Genomic DNA, 22,288 nt, shown 5'->3' on the forward strand with positions numbered 1-22,288 from the left:
ATGAATAATTATAATTATAATATTTGTACAATAAAATAATGACACGTTAAATAGTATGTGGACTTTCCTTCTTATTGGGAATGAAGAAAAGTATTAGCCTTCCAAATGTTGCAATTTCTTGTTTTTAGCAGTAGAAACATAGCTAGGGCTAGCTTGGCTACAAAATACCATTTTCAGTCAATCTTTGTAGGCATCATGGTGTGTCCTAAAATCTAAGACATCCTATGCAACGATATCCTTATCCAATTTATGGAGTTGGATTCCATCCCAAATTTGGAGATGGAGAGTTATGAAATCTACTTATTATACTTGTTGCATTGCTCCCCCTCGTCCAAACACAAACACAATCTTTTGGTGGTCCCAACTTCCTCCTACCTAACACATAATGCATTATTGATTACACTACGGCGGCACACTGTTTAATGATATGATCAACTAATTATGTTGTGAACTTATGTATTCATATGTTAAAAAACTTGATAGCTGTTTGGTCTTTAAATTTTTTTTATTTTTAAATTTAACGATCGCTCAATAATATAAATCACGTGATTCGAACTTCCTCTAAAAGTGAATTCCGCACAATTTTATTGCTATTTGACACACTTTCATTTTTCATTTCGGTAGTTCAATTGTCAACTCGTTTATTCAAACGATTGAGAAGAATGAAAAAGAAAAAGAAAAAGAAAAAGCGTGCTCAACATTTCCCTCTCGTTTGGGGTGGTACTTGTGACGCTACAGTGCCCGACCATAACAAGACTGGTCTTCTTTTTCCCAACCAATACAAACGACCGAATCCAAGCTGTCTTCACAATCGACGGTCCACATCGCCCCTGCTTACCCACCAATTACCAACTAATAATCTAACGGCTAACATTCGTTTAACCCGCCACACGCGTCAGCGTGTGAGCCCAGCCTCGAACCACTGAGAGATGCTCTCTCTCTCTCTCTCAAACTTTTGCTTCTGTCCTGTGCAAGCTCCACTGCTGACACTCTACTCCCTCTCTCTCGACTCTCCCGCTGAAACCTAGGGTTTCTCTGCTGCTTTTGATTTTCCCATTTTGTTTGACCGCCGCGACCATGTCTTAGTAGCCGTTGGAAAACATATCGGCCTTTGACCGCCGATTTTCGTTTCCGGGAGATGATCGCCGGCATTTGATGGTGGTGTTTAACGGCGGCTAGGGTTTCTGGGAGCTCCGGAAGATGGAGAGCTCGTGGAAGCCTAAATATAGTTCGACATTCCCGTCAATGGTTTCCTCGTCCTCTCAGGAGCTTCGGAATCAGGTACTGTGTCCTTTTGGTGATTTTTTCAATTTTTTTTTTTTTTTTTGCTCTTTTAATTGTTTGTTTAGTATATTTTGTAGTCGCTGTTAATTGATTGCTTGTGCTTAAGTGTGTTGTACATTGAGATAGCTGTGTAGAAAAATTGTCAGAGGAAGCACATTTCAGCCAGTTTAGAAAGAAAAAAAAAAGTTGCATGTGTATATAATGTAGGGAGTCCCGTTCTCCAAACCCCGATGGTTCAAGAAAATTGTGGTACTTTCTCCTTCAGCGTTGGAATAAGATCGAACGGTGGGCGACCACAATTTCCTTGGACCATGGGGTCTTGGAGAACGGTTTTAGCCTTGTAGGCGTTGAATGATTAAGTTTAAGTCTTTTAGTGAGCTTTTTTTCTTTTCGATTACGAATTTTTTTGTACTTTGTCTATTGATTTCCAAAGCATTTCTACTTTTCAATGAGTGTGTTACAAACTTAGGTATTTGTTAACTAGGATACATTGTGCTTCTAGTAGATTCGTTGCCCGTTTACTTTGATTATGATTTTCCGCTGTTATTATTCCCTTAAATACAAAAATGCATATGTGTGCATGTTTGCTAGGAGAAATAATGTACATAGACAATGTGATTGTTGACCGTGACAGTAACCTAGGGGAACAACATTCTTTATGAACTGGTGTTTGTCGCTACAAGCGGGCGTTCGTTTGAGATACTGTGTTCAGGGTCAAATATTTTATATCTTTCTTATAGCCCTGTTTCCTAATGTATGTGAAACACACGTATTCTTTGAATATTTATTAATTGTACTTTGCACCATTCTAAAAACGCTTATTCCTCAATGCGTTTAAATTTTCTAATTTTGTGATCTTGGTATGTTTTTTCTCACTTTACGAACATGGATTTTTATTTGCAATATAGATGGAGAGCAATGCAGGTTATTATTCTTATCCACATGGCTCACAAGATTTAAGACCCACATTGCTTGGTAGATTACAAGATCCTGTACTTTCGAGCATTCCGTATTCAGATTCCCAAAGATCAGAACATGCTTCGTTGGGAAATTCATTTCTAGCTCTCTTATCTGGGTCACAATCGGTATTCCAGTGTGATTTTCAAGGATTATCAAATCCAAAGCCTATGGGTACCTCTTGTAAGCGTCTGCCAGATAGTAATAATTTCATTGTGAATGGTACTGGAAGTGCCATTCCAGTCACATCCAGTGGGCTACTGCCAGAAAATATGAGTGGGCAACACCTGCAAGGCGGAGCAGGCTCTTTTCATAAGGTTTCATCGAAGTCAGTCCCAAGCTCCAGTTTTGGAAGCAAATCTGTTTTGTATGATCTGCAGAGTTCGGACCTGGCCAAGGTAGTCACACGTGACATGGTCTCTGGTAGTGAGAAAGTAAAGGGCTCTTTTTCCTTGAGCGGGGAATGGCATGGTGTTAGCGCTGCAGATACTAGGAAGGCAGCGAAGGCTTGTGGAGCAAATATTCAATCTTCAAAAACAAAGTCAATGGAAGCAAGCACCTCTATATCTAACAAAGCATTGGGTTTTATGAATGGTTGCCCTCGTGTTTTTTGTTCAACCACTAGTGAGTGCCTTAAGGACATTGGTCTTATTATTGACTTTGATATTTGGATGATAATTTACTTTCTGAACTTTGAGTTGATATTTTTATTATTTGAAAAGGTATAATTTACTTTCTGAACTTTGAGTTGATATTTTTATTATTTGAAAAGGTGGTTATCTACTTCTCAGCAATACAGGACTTGTTGGAATTGTTTGTTCATGCCATTGTCTCCACATGTCTGTCCTGAAATTTTGCGAGGTAGGTTAGTGATTCAATGATACTAAAGATTTGCTAATTGTGAATTGTGATATATATTTGCAAAGAAATTGACTTGCAATTTTGCTTAAAAATCACTATAACTTATTTTGCAGCATTCAGGGTTATATGATGTCAACCCGGGGGACATCGTTTGTATGGACAGTGGAGAGACCATTGCCCAGTGGTGCAAGCTCTACTTCCTGAATTCTGGGGTAAGATCTTCATGTCAAATACTTCCCTTTTGCTTTATGCCCTATTGTTTTGTGCCGGTGGCTTTGTGTGCATGTCTTAGGGCAAGTGCATGCATGCTTATGTTCATATCTGTAGATGCATGGGCATGTTTGTCTCCCCTGCGTGTATGTGTGTCAGTGTCACAACATATAGGCGTGTGCTTGTGTGTTGCAAAGAGTTACTCCAGCAGATAAAACCTCAAGTGTTTACTCTAGGAACCCCAATCCTTATTTCTTGTTTTATTTGAAAAGAACCATAGTTATTGAGTTTAGACTCTTACTTCCGCGTCGTCAGTTACCATGTTTTCTCCCCCTTTTGACTAATTTATTATTGTCTTTTGAATTGAGATTGGATTTCTTATTTGCATGTTTTTGAAGAACGACAACACTGGATCGTGATATTTTTATGATGCTTTAGATTAGGGTTCCGGGAGATCGGAGTGAATGGGACTGGCCTGAAGGATTATCAGCAACTGCCTCTTTGGCGAAATCTAGTGTGACTATGCCCAACATATCCAATGACTTGTCTCATATGGTTCGCTCATCTGGAGGTTCAACAAATTCTCAGCAGTCTTTAGATGGTGCTGCGCTCTTAAAGAGCCTCCTTACAAACCAGAATTCTGCTGTTGGTTCTGTACAAAATAAACAACAAAGGAACATTCAGGATAGCAACAACATTTTTCTCAAGGGTTTGACTGGCACTTCACAGAACAATTTACATGGTATGGCTGATAACCTGATATTGGAGTGCACTGAGTCAATCTCAAATTTGGTTGGTTGTGGACTGCAAGATAGCTGTCAGTCTGCATCTGCTTACGTTGAGTCCATGAAGAATGGAAATTCATCCATTGCCTACCCCACCGTGAAGAATGGAAATTCATCCATTACACACCCATCTTTACAGAACCGAAGAATCATTGGTACAGAATCAAACGTTTGCAGAACTGTAAATGGGAAGGATGGTGCCTTCAGGGATGTTGCAATTTCAAATATTGAGCTGAGGCTTGGTCAACCATACCAGTTGGGTCAAACTCAAACGTCAGGAAACTCAAATTTATCAGCTGTGTGCCCACAGCTATTGGACACACATGCAAATCCACTGAAGTCTCTCTTTCCTGAACAGATGATTCCTAACAGTGCGTCAAAGCTCTTCTTCTTTTTCTTCCCATAAAGCATAGTACCTATGGTGTAAACTTTGTTAATATGTTCTCATTTTCCCAGCATGGCTAATCAACCATATAGCTTTTAACTTGTGGATATTTATTTTTTTGCAGCAGCCAACTGCAGTGAAGGGGTGAAATTTGGCCAATCTCTTCAGTTTTCTGCTGTTCCATATAATCCCAGCACAAAAAGAGATGGAAAGCAGTTAAACCGTGGAAATAATGCATTCGTAATCAGTAATGCGATAGATGCTGCGAGAGTAGAGAAAACCAATTACAACCTGGTCCAGGATTCTGTGATTTCATTTGTTACCAATCTCAATGCTCCACCTGAGGAAAATTCACGACCAAAAGCCAGTAATTATATATATAATGGAGGTGAGCATGCTATGCGAAGTACACAACATTATGAAACTCATTCTGCCAAGTCTGACCTCACTAGTGGCCCCAGGAATGGAGGTAATAATGTGCAAAGGCAATTGAACATGTCTCAGTTGGGTTCCTATAGACTAATTGACAAGGCTAAAGGGGCAAGTTTTGTCGCTAATGAGTCTCACCTTTCAAAGGATTCAGGGTTTAGAATTCACAAGGAAATTGAAATCTCAAACTCTTCCAATGGATTGAGTGGAAGCAGTGATCCTCGTTTCTTAACAGTACATAAAGACAGCTGCTACTCACACCAGTTGTCTGGTGTAGCACCCAATGGACCTGATTCTAGAAGATGTTCTAATTTTCCTGAGAAGGTTTGTTCTTTTAGTAATAGTGGGCAAGTTGGTCATGTTGATCTCCCACCCTTGACTTCATCGGTAGGATCTGGCTTAGTATTTTCATCAGAGGGAGTCTCAAAATGCATTCCTGTTAGTGCTTCAACATCTGTATCAGATCAGAGATATCATCCACCTGCTTTATCCAGAAAACAGTTAACTGGGGTAACCACTCACTTGCCCAATGATAATTCACGACTGCTTGCACTAAGGCAAATACTGGAGTTATCGAAGCAACACCAGGCATGGCCTTCCCTTCCCATGAACCGAGGGGAAGGAAGATTTGGTTGCTCTTCTTGTATGCAGAATTCTCTTGTTGACACTTCAGCATCCGAGAAGCAAGTCCAACAACTTAGTCATACCAGTAACCATGATGTCACCATTAAATCACACCAACCAGGTGCTAGCTGTAGAATTGGAACTGATGAAGGTTTTACTTCCATGACTGGTAAGAACACTGTTTTTTGAATGCCTATGTATAAGTTTGGTTACACAGGAATTGATTTTTTCACTCTTGTAGTGTGAATCTTACAATGGCTTTGTTTTCATTCAGGTGTTAACACCTGCTGTCATTTGTCAACATTGAAACAAGGAACTGCATTACATTCTAAAGAAGTTGATATGAATCATCAAATTTCCTTTGTTCCTCTGTTTAATGAGCAACACTCATTGAGGTTAGTTTAATATCTATAGAATGGCTCTCAGTTGGAGTTTTTAATTTTGTACTGTACCACATTTTATTGGAAGTTGATATTAAAATTTGAAGGTATTTAGTGTCAAAAGGGTGATCCATCCTGCCTATTCTCAATATTTTACACTGAAAATCAGGATCAAGGTTTCATCTGAGATCAGTTTTGTGAATTTTGTTTGAAGGGTTTGAGGTCTCATATAAAAAGGGAAATTGAATTGTTTTAGATCTTATCTTAGTGTTTAGACATTCATGCCAATTTCCTTACACACAAACATGCATACCCAATTTTTATCTGCCTTTTTTTATGTTATATATATATGGGGCATTTGCCTTTGAACTCTTGGATTGTGATGTATGTTTGTATGTCTGGGCACATGTTCATCTGTTGATGAATTTATATTTATAACTGCAAGTGAATTTGTATTTATATGTGGCATATTAGCTGTTATAAGCTCATCGACACTCCCAAGTGTCTTTTATTTTGCTAATCAGTTATGCTCTCTTAAGCTTTTTGGTTTACTCACTTGCTTTCAATTTACTGTGTTGAACCTTTGATGTACAATATTTTTCCCTTAAAAAATTCAGTGTGATATCTGCTCCCTCTAACAGCTCTCTTCCTTTATTGTTTGTGCATAGCAGAAGTGGGAAGAACACCAATGAGCCTAGAGGGCATGAAAGATGTTACCACAAAGTTCCCTATGGTCATTTTCATGGCAGCTGCAATTGTGCAGCCAACATAAACTGTTTAGGAATGAATTTTGAAAGAGTTGGGGGTTTTCCTAATGCCTTTAACGAACAAATTGGAACAGTCAATGATGAATCCCCCACGACATTTACTCATAAATGTGCTAACAACCATATTGTTCCAAAGGATAAAACTGTTTCCTTAGATCATAGGGGAAAGTTGAATGGGAAATTACCCAAGAACATCTGTAATGCTTCACAGTGGAAAGATGTTCCGAGTAAGGTCAAAGGAGTTTCTGATGTGATGCGCGTGGACCGTTTATCTAATTTGTTTGATGTGAGAAGACGAGATAATGAGCAGCTTGCAGATACTAGTGTTAAACACTCCAATGGTACTTTGCAGATGGTGGAATCTTCGAAAGAGCATGAAATTTCTAATATTTCTTCTGGATGTTCTGCGCCGGCTGTTACCCAGGCATCAATTGAGGTTAACAAGATAGATTCTTCAACAGTTGATGGTGGGGATAATGGATGTGTAAGTAATCTTGTTTTTGACGAAGGGTCAGGCATTGATAAATGTGGGTCATCAGATGATGCACTTGAAAGTGTAAAAAGTGTGGAGTTCCTTGCCTCAACAAGCTTGAGAAAACTTGGGTCTTTTAAGAATTTAAATCATCAATCATCCGGTAGCCTTCTGGATGAGCTTAAGCTCCTAAACTCTTTAACATGGAGAAAAGGTCAACATAAAATCCCAGCTGGGCTTGACAAATATCCCCAGAACTCTGAGAGAGACTTGGAAACTGGGAAGAAAAAGAGAGAGATGGGTTCCAAGACATGTCCCACTTCAGGTCCTTATCCTGTACAAGAAGAAACCCCCAAATGTAATGACCCTGTTCAGTTTCCCTCTCATCCGTCAAAAAGTGTGAAGATGCTCATTCCATTGGGGCAATCCAAAACTTATACTTTTGGGGCCTGTGCAACTCAGTCCAGTTCCAAACCCAGACTTCGTATATCGTCTTCAGAAAAGAAGCTTTCACGTAAAAGAGATCTGCGCAAACTCTATGATGACAATGACAGAGAGGAAACTGATCTTTACCAGACAGAACCAAGTGGTGGTGCCAACTGTGAAACTGCCGAAGTTTCTGGGGGAAAGAAATGTAAGAGGGATTTCAATTCTAATGGTTCGAGGCATGTCCAAGTACAAGAATCAGGTGAAGAAGGCGCTAGAAAAAGAAAGCAAACATCTGTAGGTTGTTTGAAATCATGTTCTATTAAGCTGGTGAATACTTGTTATAGGAAGGCAAGACCAATAGTATGCGGAAAATATGGTGAACTAGCTAATGGAAGTTTGCCTGGAGACACGCCAAAACCAGCAAAAATTGTTCCCCTCAGCAAGGTTCTTAATTCTTCTAGAAGATGCAAGGTCCCGAAAAATTGTAATCCTAAATCACTTAAGAAAACAATCCCTGGTGGGGCTGTTGTTTGTGGTAAACTAAATGGTACTTCCATGGAAAAAACGAAGAAAGAGTGCTCCGTTGGAGAAAAGAAATGTTGCAATGAGTTGTCCTCATTGGAGAAATTGGGAGAAAATCGACGTGAGAAAGATCATAGTAAGCTAGGCGTTATTGCCCATGCTCAATTGAAGCTGAAGTCTAAGGAAATTCGCAAGCGTAGCATTTATGAATTAACCGAGAAAGGTAAACATACAAATGTATTGCATTTCTTTTGTTATTTAATCTACTGTTGAAACTATATACTTTCCCTTAAATGATATTTGTTCATCAGGGAAGGACCCCAGCTTTGAAAGTGCTTCTGTTTCGAAGATTTCAAATTGTCTGCCAGCAAAGAGAGAAGGACAACTCCTAAAGAGTGGTGAAAATAAGCTTGGACTCTGCAAACTTAGTGCTAAAACGTGAGCAAGAGATCCCCTAATTATTTTGCTTTAAAAGTCTTCCTGATATTTCTTGTAAACAATGTTTCCCATTCGTGGCATGTTATACAAATGGAAAATAAGGACATGCATTATAAATACTGATGATTGGTTTTCCTATATTTTCTTGCAGTTCCACTCTAGAGCAACGGTGCCATTCTGATTTGGATTCAGATGCATTCTGCTGTGTTTGTGGTAGCTCAAACAATGATGAAATCAATTATTTACTGGAGTGTAGTCAATGTTCAATCAAGGTATGTAGCAATCCAGAGCATGCTCAACTTGAATATAATCCTAGTTCTTTTGTAATAGCTTGGTGATATGGAGAAGTTTCATAATGAACAGGTGCATCAGGCTTGTTATGGTGTCTCAAAACAACCTAAAGGCCATTGGTATTGCAGGCCATGCCGGACCAGTTCAAAAAATATTGTAAGAGGAAGGGTGTTATTTTAGTATAATTTTCTTTTAGAAAAAACTTCATACATGTTTTGTTTCTTACTCATTTTCTTTCGCTTGGAATATTTTTTTTAACTTGTGGATTGCAATGTGTTTGTTTCTTCATCTAGGTTTGTGTTCTGTGTGGTTATGGTGGTGGTGCCATGACTCAAGCGCTGCGAAGTCACTCAGTTGTGAAAAGCCTTTTGAAAGCTTGGAACACTGAAACAGAAAGCATGCCTAAGAATAAGTTTTCGTCGGTTAAAACTTTGCAAAAGGATTCAAGTGGGTGGCATTGCTTGACCTCAGCTGTCTGTTATATGGGTATATCCTACCAAGTTGATGTCGTACATAATAGCGTTACAGCGGGATTACTTGATTCGGCAACTAAGCAATGGGTTCATATGGTTTGTGGGCTTTGGACTCCTGGAACACGATGCCCAAATGTTGACACCATGAGTGCTTTTGATGTCTCTGGTGCACATCCTAGAGCAGATGTGGTAAGCATTAAAATCAATAATTGAGGGGAAAAATAGATGTATAAATATTGATAGAGATTGTCAAGATTCTTTTCTTTGAAAGACTTGTTTTTGGATATATAACAAATGGAACCGGAGTTTAGCAAATTAGTGTGTTTTTCTTCGGTCCGCCTAAAATTAGAGAGACCATTAGGACTGGGCATGTGTTAAATTTTATAAGATGACACATGTCTTTTGCACCATGTCCATCTGTTAAATGCAATTGACTGTCAATAAAATATTTAAAATAACCTTTCTTTGGTTGGATGGGGAGGGAGAACAATAACATGATTTTCTCGGAAATAGTAAGATACAAGCACATCCTTATTAACTACCACCAAGTAAATATGTTTTTGGTCAAACCCTCCCCCCCCCCCCCCCCCTCGGCCTTTGGTTGGACATTAATTCTTACTTTCGTTAAACTACATTTTTTCAGGTTTGTTGTATATGTATGCGAGCAGGCGGTTCATGTATACAGTGCAGGATTGCAAATTGTTCTGCTCAGTTTCACCCTTGGTGTGCTCATCAGAAGGTCTCAACTCTTTCTTAAAAATGTACCTGATGTATAATATTGTGCTTGATATTGTATGTTTTGTGGTGTTTTCTTGGAATTTGTTGCCTTCTCATTGGGGTTTGTATATTTTTTCCATACTTTATAAAAACTCCTTGTCACATTAAAACTGATTGTGTTTCTTGTCATTGGATTTTTTCTGTGTGGCCCCTTCAGGGTCTGTTGCAAAGTGAAGCTGAGGGTGTTGACAATGAAAATATTGGTTTTTATGGAAAATGTGTGCTACATGCTACACACCCAATGTGCGAATCAGGCCATGTCCCTGAAACTGGTTGCATTGAAAAACAGGAATTAACTTGCGCTAGAACTGAGGTATTTGACCTTACTTTGTGGTATTGTATTTGCGAGGGTGCCACTCAGTTACCTGCAGAATGAGGCTCTATATTATCCTTTTCTAATTTCGTTGTTCTTTGTTTTTTCGTTCTTTTGTTTATGAGTAGGGTTACAAGGGCCGTAAACGTGATGGGTTCAGGCATAATAATTATGGTCAGTCAAAGGGCAATGGTGGATGCCTTGTTCCTCAGGAGCAGTTAAATGCTTGGGTTCATATTAATGGTCAGAAGTCATCCACTCAGGGGCTTCCAAAGCTGCCAGCCTCGGATTTAGAGCATGATTGTCGGGTATGTTCATGAGGGATGAGGCTGCTTTACCTCATGATTCATTTTGGTTATTCAGTTTTTAATAAGTGAGATGCAATTTTATGGCTAACACATTGTGAAAATGCGAACTATGTTAGAAATAGAAAATTGTGGCTCACTTCAGGATGATTGTGCAAGTAAATATGGCGTTTCACTTCAGGATGTCAGTTCATGTTGTGTCAGAAATAGAAAGTTGTGGCTCACTTTTGCTCCCTTGTGAATTATCATATATCTAATTATCACTGATAACCATGATTAGTGCTAATATTTGCAACAGAATGAGATACAGGGTTTTGTGATTGGAATAGGAAACTGTGGTAAAATTTACCATGTTTAAGACTACTTAACCTTACATTGTTTACTGTCACTTGCAGAAAGAATATGCACGCTACAAGCAAGCAAAGTTTTGGAAGCATCTAGTGGTGTACAAGTCTGGCATACATGCCCTTGGCCTTTACACGTCTCGGTTCATTTCCCGCGGTGAAATGGTTTGGCATTCTCATATTTTAAAATTGGGGCTTCTATTTTCCTATAATACCAGATATGATGTAGTATCCTTGTGCTTTGTAGGTTGTTGAGTATATTGGAGAGATAGTGGGGCTGCGTGTTGCCGACAAAAGGGAAAATGAATACCAATCTGGTAAAAAGCTTCAGTACAAGAGCGCTTGCTACTTCTTCAAGATAGATAAAGAGCATATTATTGATGCCACATGCAAAGGAGGGATTGCTCGTTTTGTCAACCATTCCTGCTCGGTAATTCTCTGTTCTTCAATCAACTCATTTTTTTACCATTTGTACTTCTTCACTCAGTTTTCTCACTTTGCTGTTGATTTACCTGACCAGCCAAACTGCGTCGCCAAAGTGATGTCTGTGAGGAATGAAAAGAAGGTAATTTGAATCTATCGTGATACCACAAATTTTTTTCTCCTCTCTTCGAAGTATTGTTTGTTCAAACGAAAAGTTGTGCATGAAAATTGGTGTCTGGCCACATAAATTGTTTTAAGAATCTGTAGCCGTAGAATTTCGAAGCGATTCCCCTATTTTGAAATGTAGAGAGTTCACATTTGGAAGCAGAAATGGCAATGTTTTGGGAGTAGTTACTGAGTTTTCCCGATTCACAGGTGGTATTTTTCGCAGAGCGGGACATATTCCCCGGAGAAGAGATTACGTATGACTACCACTTCAACCATGAGGATGAAGGTAAGAAGATTCCATGTTTTTGCAATTCAAAGAATTGCAGGCGCTACTTGAATTGAGGACGACGATGCATGCATGTAATTATTCCTTCTTTTTTTCATGTATTTGTTGTAAATTTTTGTGGGACGACTTTCAATTATTAAGGATGTATACTTTTCGGCAAATTTGGGATTCAGAACATGAAAATACCACATTAATCGTGTCCTCATCTTCATTGTCGTCATCATCTGGCCACCATGGGAGCACATGTGGGGAGGAATCCAAATCCTTGTGGAGACTTGACATCCATCGTTGTCCACCTTTCTGTGCGAGTGTTGCACGTGAACATGTCAGGTCCACTTGTGTTTCGTCGTCTACTGTTCAACAGAGAGAGATCCGTGCCGTTCCATCTCTCAATCCGTGGCTCCAGTCAAAGAAATCCAGAGTGAATCTCAATCCGAGTAAAATACTCATGGTTCTCAAACTGTACCTTTCCACGTGCCCGAAAACTCGGTTAAGGCGTCCACAATTCTAATCAAGGGGAAAATCCTAACATTTGTTATCAAAAGCTAACTTCAACGCGTAGCAAGGAGAAAACAAATGTTATCATTTTCGATCATGAATCCGACGTTCGAAAATTAAAAAGTTGTGTAAGAAGTAAAAATAAGTGCGTGGATAACACATCCCTACCTATATAATCAACCTTATCATTCACAAAATGTATTCATGTTTGTTGTAAAATTCTCATAATTAGGACATACGAGCAACTGAATTCGAGTGAGACGCCAAGTGTGCAACCCAAGTTGAATAGCGAGACATGAAAATTTTCCCAAACTTTTCCGCAAGCGGCATCTGTGTACCAAAAGGCAGCACAGCTTTGTCTGTACAGGCTCAGTGTCTACATCAGCTCCAACCAGGCTCTTTTACCTATTCCCCCCAATTTGGAATGTTTGCCGTCGCTTCATTCACCATTTTCACCAGCGTCACCTGCACGTTTAAATTTCGGGACAAGATAGAATAAGCAGGGTCAACTGCATGTTCTTCGCTAGTGTAACCAATTATGCAGGAACACTACCACTACAGTGCTACTGTACTACTAGGTGATGATACATACCACGCTTTCTGGAACACCATGTGGAGGCATAGGGAGGTTTCTAGGCGGTGCAACAGTACCATAAGATCGTTTGTCAAATCTCCATTCTCCAATTTTCCCATACGTTAGTTCACCCTGATATCAGAAAATCAAAACCAGATATTAAAGAGCTGAAAGTTCCTATTTCTTGAAAACTGAAGACATGTATTGGGCGGTAAATCAAACCATCAGAAATAAAAATATCCTCACTCTCGATAGATACTGCACATGAAAGTATACAAGAGCTTATCGAACATAGTACCTTCATATTATAGTCGCATCCATAAGTGTAATGAATTATGAACTTCTTGCCAATTTCTTTATCCCATGGAGGCTGATATACATCAGAAAAATAGTAATGCTGGTAAGTTGAGCGTTAGAATATAAAAAAAAAAATTGAAATTTTGTAAACCAACCAATTGATCTTGTAGACAGTAACGAATGGATAAATTAACTTGCGATCATGAAAAAACTTAAACATTACAAGGAAAGAAAACGGGTTCTAAACCTGAAGCATGAAATCCTTGTACAAGATATTACCAACACCATGGTGAGCGGATGCGACAGCATAAGCATACCTATATCATGATGCAAAATGAACGTAAAAGGTCAACAAGTGTTTTGATAGCTAAGGTAGTTGGAAACTTGTGTAACGTCATCAAAGAACTAAGTTAACTAGTGAGAGCTCACATTTCAAGCACCCATCCAAAAGCTTTGTCTGCTTCAGGATCCTTCTTCATTGCTAAAGAAACATTCATCCAGGTCGGAGCAATCTTCTTAAGAGATTCCTGAAAATGATAGATTTGAAAAATGTCAAAACACCTTAAACCTAAAGATAACTGTTGCTATAACTGGCAGATGACAAGTTTAAATACCTTCCCAACAATGACGGGAGAATTTCCAATTGGATCAATGTTAGTTATTGGTCCCTTGTTCTCAGGGAAGTATTTCCGGAGCACTGACTCGTACCTCTTCGGTTCAATGTAGAAGAAAGGAAACGCGACTCCAAGCCCGTCAGTGGACAAGTTTGGTATGGGCTTGACAATCACATGATCGGGCTCCGACATCAGTATATAACTGCATACACGGTAACCATACAATATAGATAAGTCAACCCTAACAGAAACACCAAAGATGATCAACTTATTAAGTACTGATACTGAAACTAGGAAGTAAAGCATCGCTCGTACTCTTCTTTGATGTCTGCTTGCTGAAGCCATTGCACAAATGCCCATGGTCTGTTGAGAACTATATAACCCTGTGATTGCAGAAATGGAAGCTAAGAAACTATTACAAAGTAATTTCTACCAAAATAACAGTTACAGAGATTAATACTTCATCACCACAAAACTTCACCCGCTTCTTTCGTAAACAAGCTAGCCCGAAAGAAGTTTAAATTCCTTCAGGGTTCCGTAATTCACATGTCTAGATTGCATATTTTAATCATCAAAGTAAATTCTTCATCACTATATTAGCAATGTCGCCAAAAAAGCAATCAAAATCTAACTTCTTCATTTGCAACATTACTCAGCAACCCAAAATTCTACCCACAAAAATAATAAAAACCCATCTGCCAAACACATAATTATGCTAAATTCAATTACCAACTTCCAAAAAAAGCAGATAAACATAAACAGATTAATCAAAATTCTTAAAATAAATTACAAATTAAGAGAAAAGCCCACCAACCCGATCCATTCCAGCAGGCAAAGGCTGGGCAATAAAAGTTGGGATTTCATCCATGTACTTGTCCGGCTTCCCATTATGCAAGATCCTAGTGAACCCGCCCATCTCCGAACCGGATTCGTTCTGAAACTTCTTGAACCAGTAATACATGATCCTGCACTGCCACGTGTTGTAGACGGAGTCGGAGGCCGTCACCGCCGTGTGGAACAGTCGCTTGGAGCTTCGCGATTTTCCTCGCGATCTGTGAAATGGCATCTGGATGATGGGGTCCACGCCAATCGACAATGATGATCTCGACGGACCTGGAAGGTCCTGCTGGAGTGGCGAATTAGCTGAGATTATGATGTTATACGTGATCAGAGCTACGGAGAAGGTCACCAGTATGGTGAAGAAGAAATTCCCACAACCCATTTTTCCCCTCTCTCTCTCTCTCTCTCTAGCTTTCTCTCTCTAAAAATGGCGCCTGGAGAAAGTCATCGTCTGTGTGTTCATCTCAGTAACAGGTGAGGATGGTGGCTGGAGGTGGTCCGTTTCATTTAGATTTTGCCCAACTTTTTTGGGCCTGGGCCTTAATTATGTTGGTTGGTATTTTTTTTTATTTTAAATTTTTAACAAACGACGGAGTTACTTGATTAAATAGTTAGTTGTTAGGTTAATTAAATAAACTTGGAAAGGTTAATTATGATTTTAATCAACTCACACTCCAATAAGTTATTCTTCTACTCAATAAAAATGCTACATAAAAGTTGCAAGAGTACAACAAGACTATATTGGTGTTGGGGACAATTTCCATTGCGAGACGCTACACAAACGAGAAAGGTTATTGATAAAAGAGTTGTGTGATTGGGTTGTTGTCGAAAAGAAACCTTAACGCAAGCAAGAAAATCATGCAAAGAGGTCACCGATGAAGGAGCTTCGTGATTGGATTGTTATCGGGTGAAAACCTCAACAAGAGCAAAAAAACAATATCACGCAAAAATAGCCAAAAAAATTTGGACCATTTCTCGATTTATGCGTGTCATCCTTGCGCAGGGGCCATGCTAATCTTCTCTGTATCGTTCCAATTTTATCGGATGTCCCCGAAGGGACAAGCTTTGTTGGCAAGCATTTCTATATAAAGCCGTTAATATAAGCAGACTTGGTCGATGTGGGACTAGCTTTACTTTGTTTGGGCACCGTTCGTACAAACAATAACGGATTTGAATATATGAGCCAACCCTACTCGTACTCGCAATGTGTAAAAACGTCTTTTTATCCTGAACTACTTGTATCCAAATATATATACCGAACAACTGTAACTCAAAAAAAAATACAGAAGTATTCGATACATGAAACCCATTGGTGATGGGAGAGAGGAAGCTGATAGGCATGAGGCATTCTCCTTCGGCTGGGCACATTCGCTTTAAGTTGAAACAGAACACAAGGATAATTTCCTCCTACAATTTCATCATCCATCTGACAGAATCCAACGCCTCATTGTTGTAAGCCGTAACCAACCATATTAGTAAATAAAAGTCCATTGTTCGGCTGCAGGACCAGCTGGCTGTTTCTCAACAGCTTTCCTCACACGAGAAAACCGATTCGCCCATTGAGAATATCCTGCAACATTTTGACGATTCAAAATCCTATGAACACTAATGCAAGGCTTCTGAGAATTATACACATTTTCAACCGCAAGAATAGATGAGTAATTTGGGGCAAATTCCGAAGAAACAAACCTGACGTGACAATCTCAAGAAGATCCGCTTCTTCTTTAGCAGCACCAGACATACCCTACAATGAATTTGATAACCGGCACCTTATAAGCTACAATTTTTAAAAGTAAAAAAAAAAAAAACAATCGATCAATTTCCCATCATGCAGTATACCTGTCCCCATGAAGCCATACTTCTTGCGATGAGACGAGATAAACTATCTAGAGTGCTGTCATCAAAGTTAGGATGCTTAAGAAGAGCCTTCTCAGATGTCAAATCAAATAGCAGCGAGCAAATGCTTGAAGCCATCATAATAGTTGACGGGTCATCCTTACCCTCTGAAATCAGGTGTACAAGAATTATTAAGATGCCCAATCTCTTTTGCATGAACAAAGGATGAAAAGATAGGAGGTTAGACCATGCACAGAACGAAAAATGAATGCCGATAATACAGCTCTAAGCTCTGTCAAGTAGTATCAATTTTGAAACAACGTGATGGGCCCACATCATATTATGCACTATTTGAAACAAATAAATAAAACCCCTTAAAATTGTAAAGTTATATCACAATTGGAAACATAAAGATAAAAATTGAATCAGACTACAAAAACAGAACGACATAACATGAAAGAGAAAACTATTACACTTTGGCATAAAAGAAAGATACTTGAGATCAGAGGCTTTATAATTCAAAGACAAATCTGTCTCCAAAAGTTCTTTGGTTCGGTTTTTCTAGAGTTATCAAGTCTTTTGCTCCTAAAATAACGAAACAAAATCTCATTTTTAACAGTAAAGAGTAAACAGGGTACTCTCCAAATGGAATAGTCTCCAAAATGTTACTGCTTTCGAAAAATGAACTGGATGCCCTTCGATATGATTCTAATGCAACGCCAAAATCAAAACCAATATTATCAGTTTTCCTAAATAATACTACTGCTGCATTATAAAAACGAAAGGAAATGTGATTTCATAACAATGAGCAGTTTCAATGCACGTATTAATGGTAAAGAAAGTTGATAAAAGGGTACCTGTCCAGTATGCCAGCGCTTTTAATAGATTAACAAGCGCTGAATCATCCACTGGGATTTGCAATTGCTCTTTCTATATATGAAAAAGAAACAGAAGATCATAGATTGCATAAAATAAATAATATTCTTGGTATATAATGATGATCACTCTACCTTTAAAAGAAGATTCAAGATTGTGTCACAAGCCAAAAGAATGCGATCATTATCTTCAACCATATAGCCATGTGGCCCAATCAATTTTACAAGGCAATCAACAACCTGCAAATCGATTCAATATGCTTGCTAAATTGCTTTTGTAGACTTCAACTTGAGAACACATCACGAGGCCATTACATAAAACAAAAAAACAAAAAAAAGATTGGAAAAAATGTAGAGAGCAAGTACTTTATAAATGAGGATAAAAAATCCAGACTTACAGCGTTATGGCCACCACAGGAAACCAAAGCTTTACATCCTTCAATCTCCATTGTCATTTGGCAGAGCATTGGAAGCAAAAAGCATATAGAGTAGAAGGGGCTGTCATTTGGACATATTACAAATAAAAGATCATTTTCAAAGCTTATAAACCCCTAAAGTTTGTCTGCGTATTAGACTATAATTATTCTGAGATGATATACCTTCGTTCATCTTCACCTTCAACAGAAAGCATATACTCTAAAAGTTCTCTAACATTCTCTTTGCATGCAAGGGGTGTTTCTGCAAGATAGCTGAAACAAGCATATCAACAATTAAAAACAGTGGCTCCTATGTCTCCATGAATTTCACCAACATGTTAACCAGACAAATGCAATAATACCTCCCAATAAGCCGTACTGAAGCAAGAAGATCATCTCCCTTCCTTTGTCCATGTTCCTGTGGATCATAACGTGATTAAATAATGAAAGTATTATTAACCCTAATTATATAAAATGACTATGCTTACCCTTGCATCTTGTAAATACTCTAAAACTACGCCAATTGTCTCGTTAAGGCCCTTAATCACCGTCATGCAAGTATTTTCATCAATAGGATCCCCTACAATTGCACAGAGATGATTAACATTTTACAGAAGTCAAGAGATAAGCGTATATTTGTACCAAACAGCTCAGTTGCAAGTCAACCAAAAAATAAGTCAGGAAACTGAAAAAATAAACACTAAATATAAAATAGGGAGGAAATTTAAATTAATGTTTCACACACACTACCCCATCATACTTCTCCACAAAAATTATGGAACTCCCAAACCTGCAAATCTAGCAAAAATGGCTTACCTTCATTCTCACTGGCATTTGATATTAAGCTAATTATCTTTTCAAGTAAGGAAAAGGCAATAGCCACATTCCGTTTCTTTAAACAAAATGTCTCAGCAGGGGCCGTAGATTTCTTGGATGCCTCATCTTTCAACTGGGCAAGCTCATTAAGAAGAACTGCAACTTCAACCCTTGATTGCTCCAGTACTAGCACTAGGCACCTGAAAAATTAAGACACAAACATGGACTATCAGACCTGCCCATTATATAAAATCAACACACATACACACTTGGAAATGCAGACATGTATCATATACAGGCATAGCAGACCTGTCAGCTGGAATAGGCTCTTTCAACTCACTTAAGCTGATCTGACCTATCAACCATCGTTCCCCATATATCATCATCATAGAATCAGCCAAAATAAGTGCCTGAAGCTTTTCGCTAGGCGCTGCCATTAAATGACAAGAAAATAACATTAATAAGCCTCCACTTTTCATTTAAAAAATATAATTAACAAGGAACTTACAGAAAGCAACAAAACTTAAAAGAAAAACCATGAAAATGCTAAAATATCAGAGACTACGATAACTTCTCTACATGACAAGTTGACAACGTATTCATACTTCACCATTTTCATCTAAAAGACTAAAACAAAAATGAATTAAATAATTAGTTCAACATACCAACACGGTTTTGTATAATGGCTGCAATACCATCGCGTATGTAATTTGGAAAATCTTTTTCTGGTAATACACGAAGAGAATCACAAAGTGGTGCCTGAAAATACCCGGAAGATACATAATTAGTTTAAAAGTCACCGATATCAACAGAGAACTGAGAGAGTTTGCCTCCGGTAATTTAATCATACCTAAAAAGAGCCTTATTTTGTCAAACAATCAAAATTGATAAGAAACCATTCATCATTTAAATTAGCTAAGTCAAATAATCCTTTTTTTTTTCCTAGAAAAGAGAAATAAACAATGATTTCATACCGCATACTGCGATGAGAGGATGGCAGACAGTAGGTGAAGCGCATCAAATTTCACAGCACTATGCAAGACAGCAAATTGCCTCGATATTGCAGCCACCTGTATTAAAGCAGAAATAACTCAAATTCATATACCAATTTCAAAGAAGATTATCAATTTCAATTCAGAAAATTTACTTCCAGCATAACTGCAAAAGTAAATTTTTGAAGCTAAAGCGAAACAAAGGATAGTATAATATTTGAAGAATTCATGAAGTCAAAGATATCTAGAAATTCAACTTACAATCACTGCGAGTTCCTGAAGATAGTCATTGCTAATGATGTCAAGAGACAGTTTATTTAGTATCAATTGCACGAGTTTCATAGCAAGCTCCATTTGATGAGAACCTGTACATAAATTTCATCTCATCAATCATTTGTTAATTGAGCCTGATGAACTAAGCCCATAAGTCACCAAGAAAAAAGTGCTTTCTTATCATAAGGAACAAAAAGATACATTACAGTGAATATCGATCACAAATGATTCCTAACTTTACAGTTGCCTAGAAAGCAATAAAGTTTAAGCATGCAATGACGGATCATTAACAAGATCCTTTAGGGTCTTTAAAAAGCTCAGTTAGAAGATAAGAACAATTACCGTCTGGCAAAACGGACATATGAGAAGCCAGCATTTTCATGCCACCAGATGAGTACATTGTCATGATTCCGTCTTCAGAAGCCGTTGACACCAAATACAAAAATTCATAGCATTCATCAAGAACAGCGGATCCTGGTCTGTATTCTCACCGAATAAAATGATCAGGTTATTCAGCAATCAATGTGCTACTTATAACACAATCCTAGCATCCAAGAAAGGAATTCAATTGGACAAGAACCCTACCTGTTGGATAAAACCTCCAGTACCAACGGAATCTTCGAAACCATGTCGTTCGAAGCAGCGATTTCCGGAACACGACAGAATGCAGCAAGGACAGTAACCGATAGTTGCAAATACGCATCCCGATTTTCACTTCCGCTACTGCTAATGCTTCCCTTTCCCATCCCTAACCAAAACAATATCAAAATTCGGAATCATTTACTTAAATTTCACTCATGCTTCATTCTCAAAGCTCGAAACTGACTTCGAATTAACTTTCAGTTTCCAAAAAATTGACTCAAAGTGAAAATTCAACAAATAAAGGAAAAAAAATGAAAGAGTTTGTAGAAGTTACCAGTCCTGAGGAGTCGGTCAAGAAAGCCGACGCCGACGGCATTGTAAATGAACTGGAGGGAGGGGAGGTCGTCGCCTTTGCAGAATTTGGTGACGAGGAGAAGGCCAGCGAGGCGCTGCTCGTCTCTCTCGCCCTTCAATAGCTTCAAGCAGTCTTCGAGCGCCGCCGGCGGACACTGTCTGTCTTGCTGCGATTCCTGGAATACAGAGAGAGGCATGAAGAAATTTGAGAGAGAGAGAGAGAGAGAGATTGGGGATTGGATTACTTACCATGAGAGACAGAGAGCTGAGAGGTTGATGAAGGACGAAAGAGGAAGTAAAATAAAAAAGTGAGAGATTTTTGGAGGGTTTTTTGAACTTCGGGAGGGTTCCGGGATATTCTGCAGACTGAGTTTCCGTCTCGTGTTTTGATTGGAACTGAACGACCGTCTTTGACTCATTGGGCCCTAAAGAAAGGCCTTAAATTTCCTGTTTGGGCCGGCATAACCTTCAAGTATTATCATCGAGAGCAAATACACATTAGTCCCAAAAAAACCCTCCAAACACCAAGACGTTCGATTCGATCACTTTACAATCACCAATTGTATATAAATATGTGTTCAAACTCAATAGATTGAATTTAAATGTACATACGATTACTATATACAGTTAGTAATATGTCAAAATTTCTTTTTATTTAAGCTTTGGACTCTTGGACTTAACCTTTCTAATTTTGGAGAGAAAGGGTTCACCTCTTCCAATCAAGTATATACACTACGGTTGAGGGACCAAGAAATCAAGTTCACTAACCGTTCGATTTTAATTCAATGATAGGTGCTCATATAATTTTTTTTAATTTACTTTCTCCTCCATTGTTGAAAACTAAGGTTGAAATCAAGTTTTTTTTTTTTTTTAAATTTTTTAAGAGTGCATCTTAGCTCACGAGTCACGACCTATCAGTGGTAATGAACATCTTTTTATACAATGCAAATTTTAAATTTAAACTCATATAAACCATAATTAATAAGAAAATTAATGAAAATTACTTGAAAATAGTTTTAACGAAAATGACAAAGTAAAGGGTAAAATAGTGTAAAAATGTGATTTTTCGTTAAAATGAATAGTATGGAGAGTTTTTTGTTAAAGTTCCTTAATTAATATGACAGTGAACATATATTAGCAAGGTGAGCCACGCGTAAATGAAACAATCATCTCACATGCATAGCAACTCCCAACCATGATTAAAATCATGAACACGTGGTTCGCACTTGTCATTGGACGGCTAAAGGCAAATTATTAGAGAAATGATATAAATATGTGATAAGAATAACATTTTTTTAATAAGTAGTATAGATTAGACCTAGCATTTTTCACCCGACCCGTTAAAATTAGTATTCATATGGGTGATAAAAGGGTCGGGTGGTTAACAGGTCAACCCGT

General features: G+C 38.3%; 3 protein-coding genes and 1 non-coding gene across 7 annotated transcripts; 1 reads left to right on the plus strand and 3 right to left on the minus strand.

Annotated features, from left to right (window-relative positions):
* Positions 1–885: 885 nt before the first annotated feature.
* LOC103456242 (uncharacterized) lies at positions 886–12,084 on the plus strand. 4 transcript variants are annotated; one of them, XM_070813674.1, is made up of 19 exons: positions 886–1,281; positions 2,193–2,865; positions 3,014–3,102; positions 3,216–3,314; positions 3,711–4,468; positions 4,610–5,704; positions 5,810–5,930; positions 6,587–8,328; positions 8,417–8,543; positions 8,695–8,815; positions 8,907–8,990; positions 9,128–9,496; positions 9,951–10,046; positions 10,242–10,397; positions 10,526–10,705; positions 11,098–11,211; positions 11,294–11,476; positions 11,567–11,611; positions 11,845–12,084. In XM_070813674.1, exons 5-19 carry the CDS (start codon positions 3,835–3,837, stop codon positions 11,977–11,979), a joined length of 5,202 nt encoding a protein of 1,733 aa, XP_070669775.1. In that variant the 5' UTR covers positions 886–1,281; positions 2,193–2,865; positions 3,014–3,102; positions 3,216–3,314; positions 3,711–3,834; the 3' UTR covers positions 11,980–12,084. The 4 variants fall into 4 exon arrangements, with proteins under 4 accessions (XP_070669775.1, XP_008394144.3, XP_008394145.3 ...); XM_008395922.4 differs by having other exon boundaries at positions 911–1,281; positions 3,751–4,468; positions 4,607–5,704; XM_008395923.4 differs by having other exon boundaries at positions 911–1,281; positions 3,751–4,468.
* A 405-nt stretch (positions 12,085–12,489) lies between these two features.
* On the minus strand, positions 12,490–15,266 carry LOC103456241 (hydroxyproline O-arabinosyltransferase 1). The gene is made up of 8 exons (XM_008395921.4): positions 14,721–15,266; positions 14,222–14,289; positions 13,907–14,108; positions 13,722–13,819; positions 13,540–13,609; positions 13,294–13,365; positions 13,014–13,127; positions 12,490–12,886 (listed from the first exon to the last, which is right to left on the minus strand). The coding sequence occupies exons 1-8, from the start codon at positions 15,126–15,128 to the stop codon at positions 12,827–12,829; spliced, it is 1,092 nt and encodes a 363-aa protein (XP_008394143.1). The 5' UTR covers positions 15,129–15,266; the 3' UTR covers positions 12,490–12,826.
* Positions 15,267–15,703: 437 nt separating this feature from the next.
* Positions 15,704–15,806, minus strand: LOC114821856 (U6 spliceosomal RNA). Its single transcript, XR_003769695.1, has one exon. It is a non-coding gene; the product is annotated as a U6 spliceosomal RNA (small nuclear RNA).
* Positions 15,807–15,953: 147 nt separating this feature from the next.
* On the minus strand, positions 15,954–21,273 carry LOC103456240 (uncharacterized). The gene is made up of 18 exons (XM_008395920.4): positions 21,140–21,273; positions 20,871–21,066; positions 20,540–20,702; positions 20,297–20,433; positions 19,943–20,046; positions 19,664–19,759; positions 19,355–19,448; positions 18,999–19,119; positions 18,690–18,889; positions 18,362–18,453; positions 18,236–18,291; positions 18,057–18,146; positions 17,856–17,955; positions 17,593–17,697; positions 17,440–17,512; positions 16,586–16,749; positions 16,436–16,490; positions 15,954–16,316 (listed from the first exon to the last, which is right to left on the minus strand). The coding sequence occupies exons 1-18, from the start codon at positions 21,140–21,142 to the stop codon at positions 16,219–16,221; spliced, it is 1,947 nt and encodes a 648-aa protein (XP_008394142.1). The 5' UTR covers positions 21,143–21,273; the 3' UTR covers positions 15,954–16,218.
* Positions 21,274–22,288: the final 1,015 nt, after the last annotated feature.

The sequence above is a fragment of the Malus domestica genome, chromosome 15 (assembly GCF_042453785.1).
Source record: "Malus domestica chromosome 15, GDT2T_hap1".
Taxonomy (NCBI): domain Eukaryota; kingdom Viridiplantae; phylum Streptophyta; class Magnoliopsida; order Rosales; family Rosaceae; genus Malus; species Malus domestica.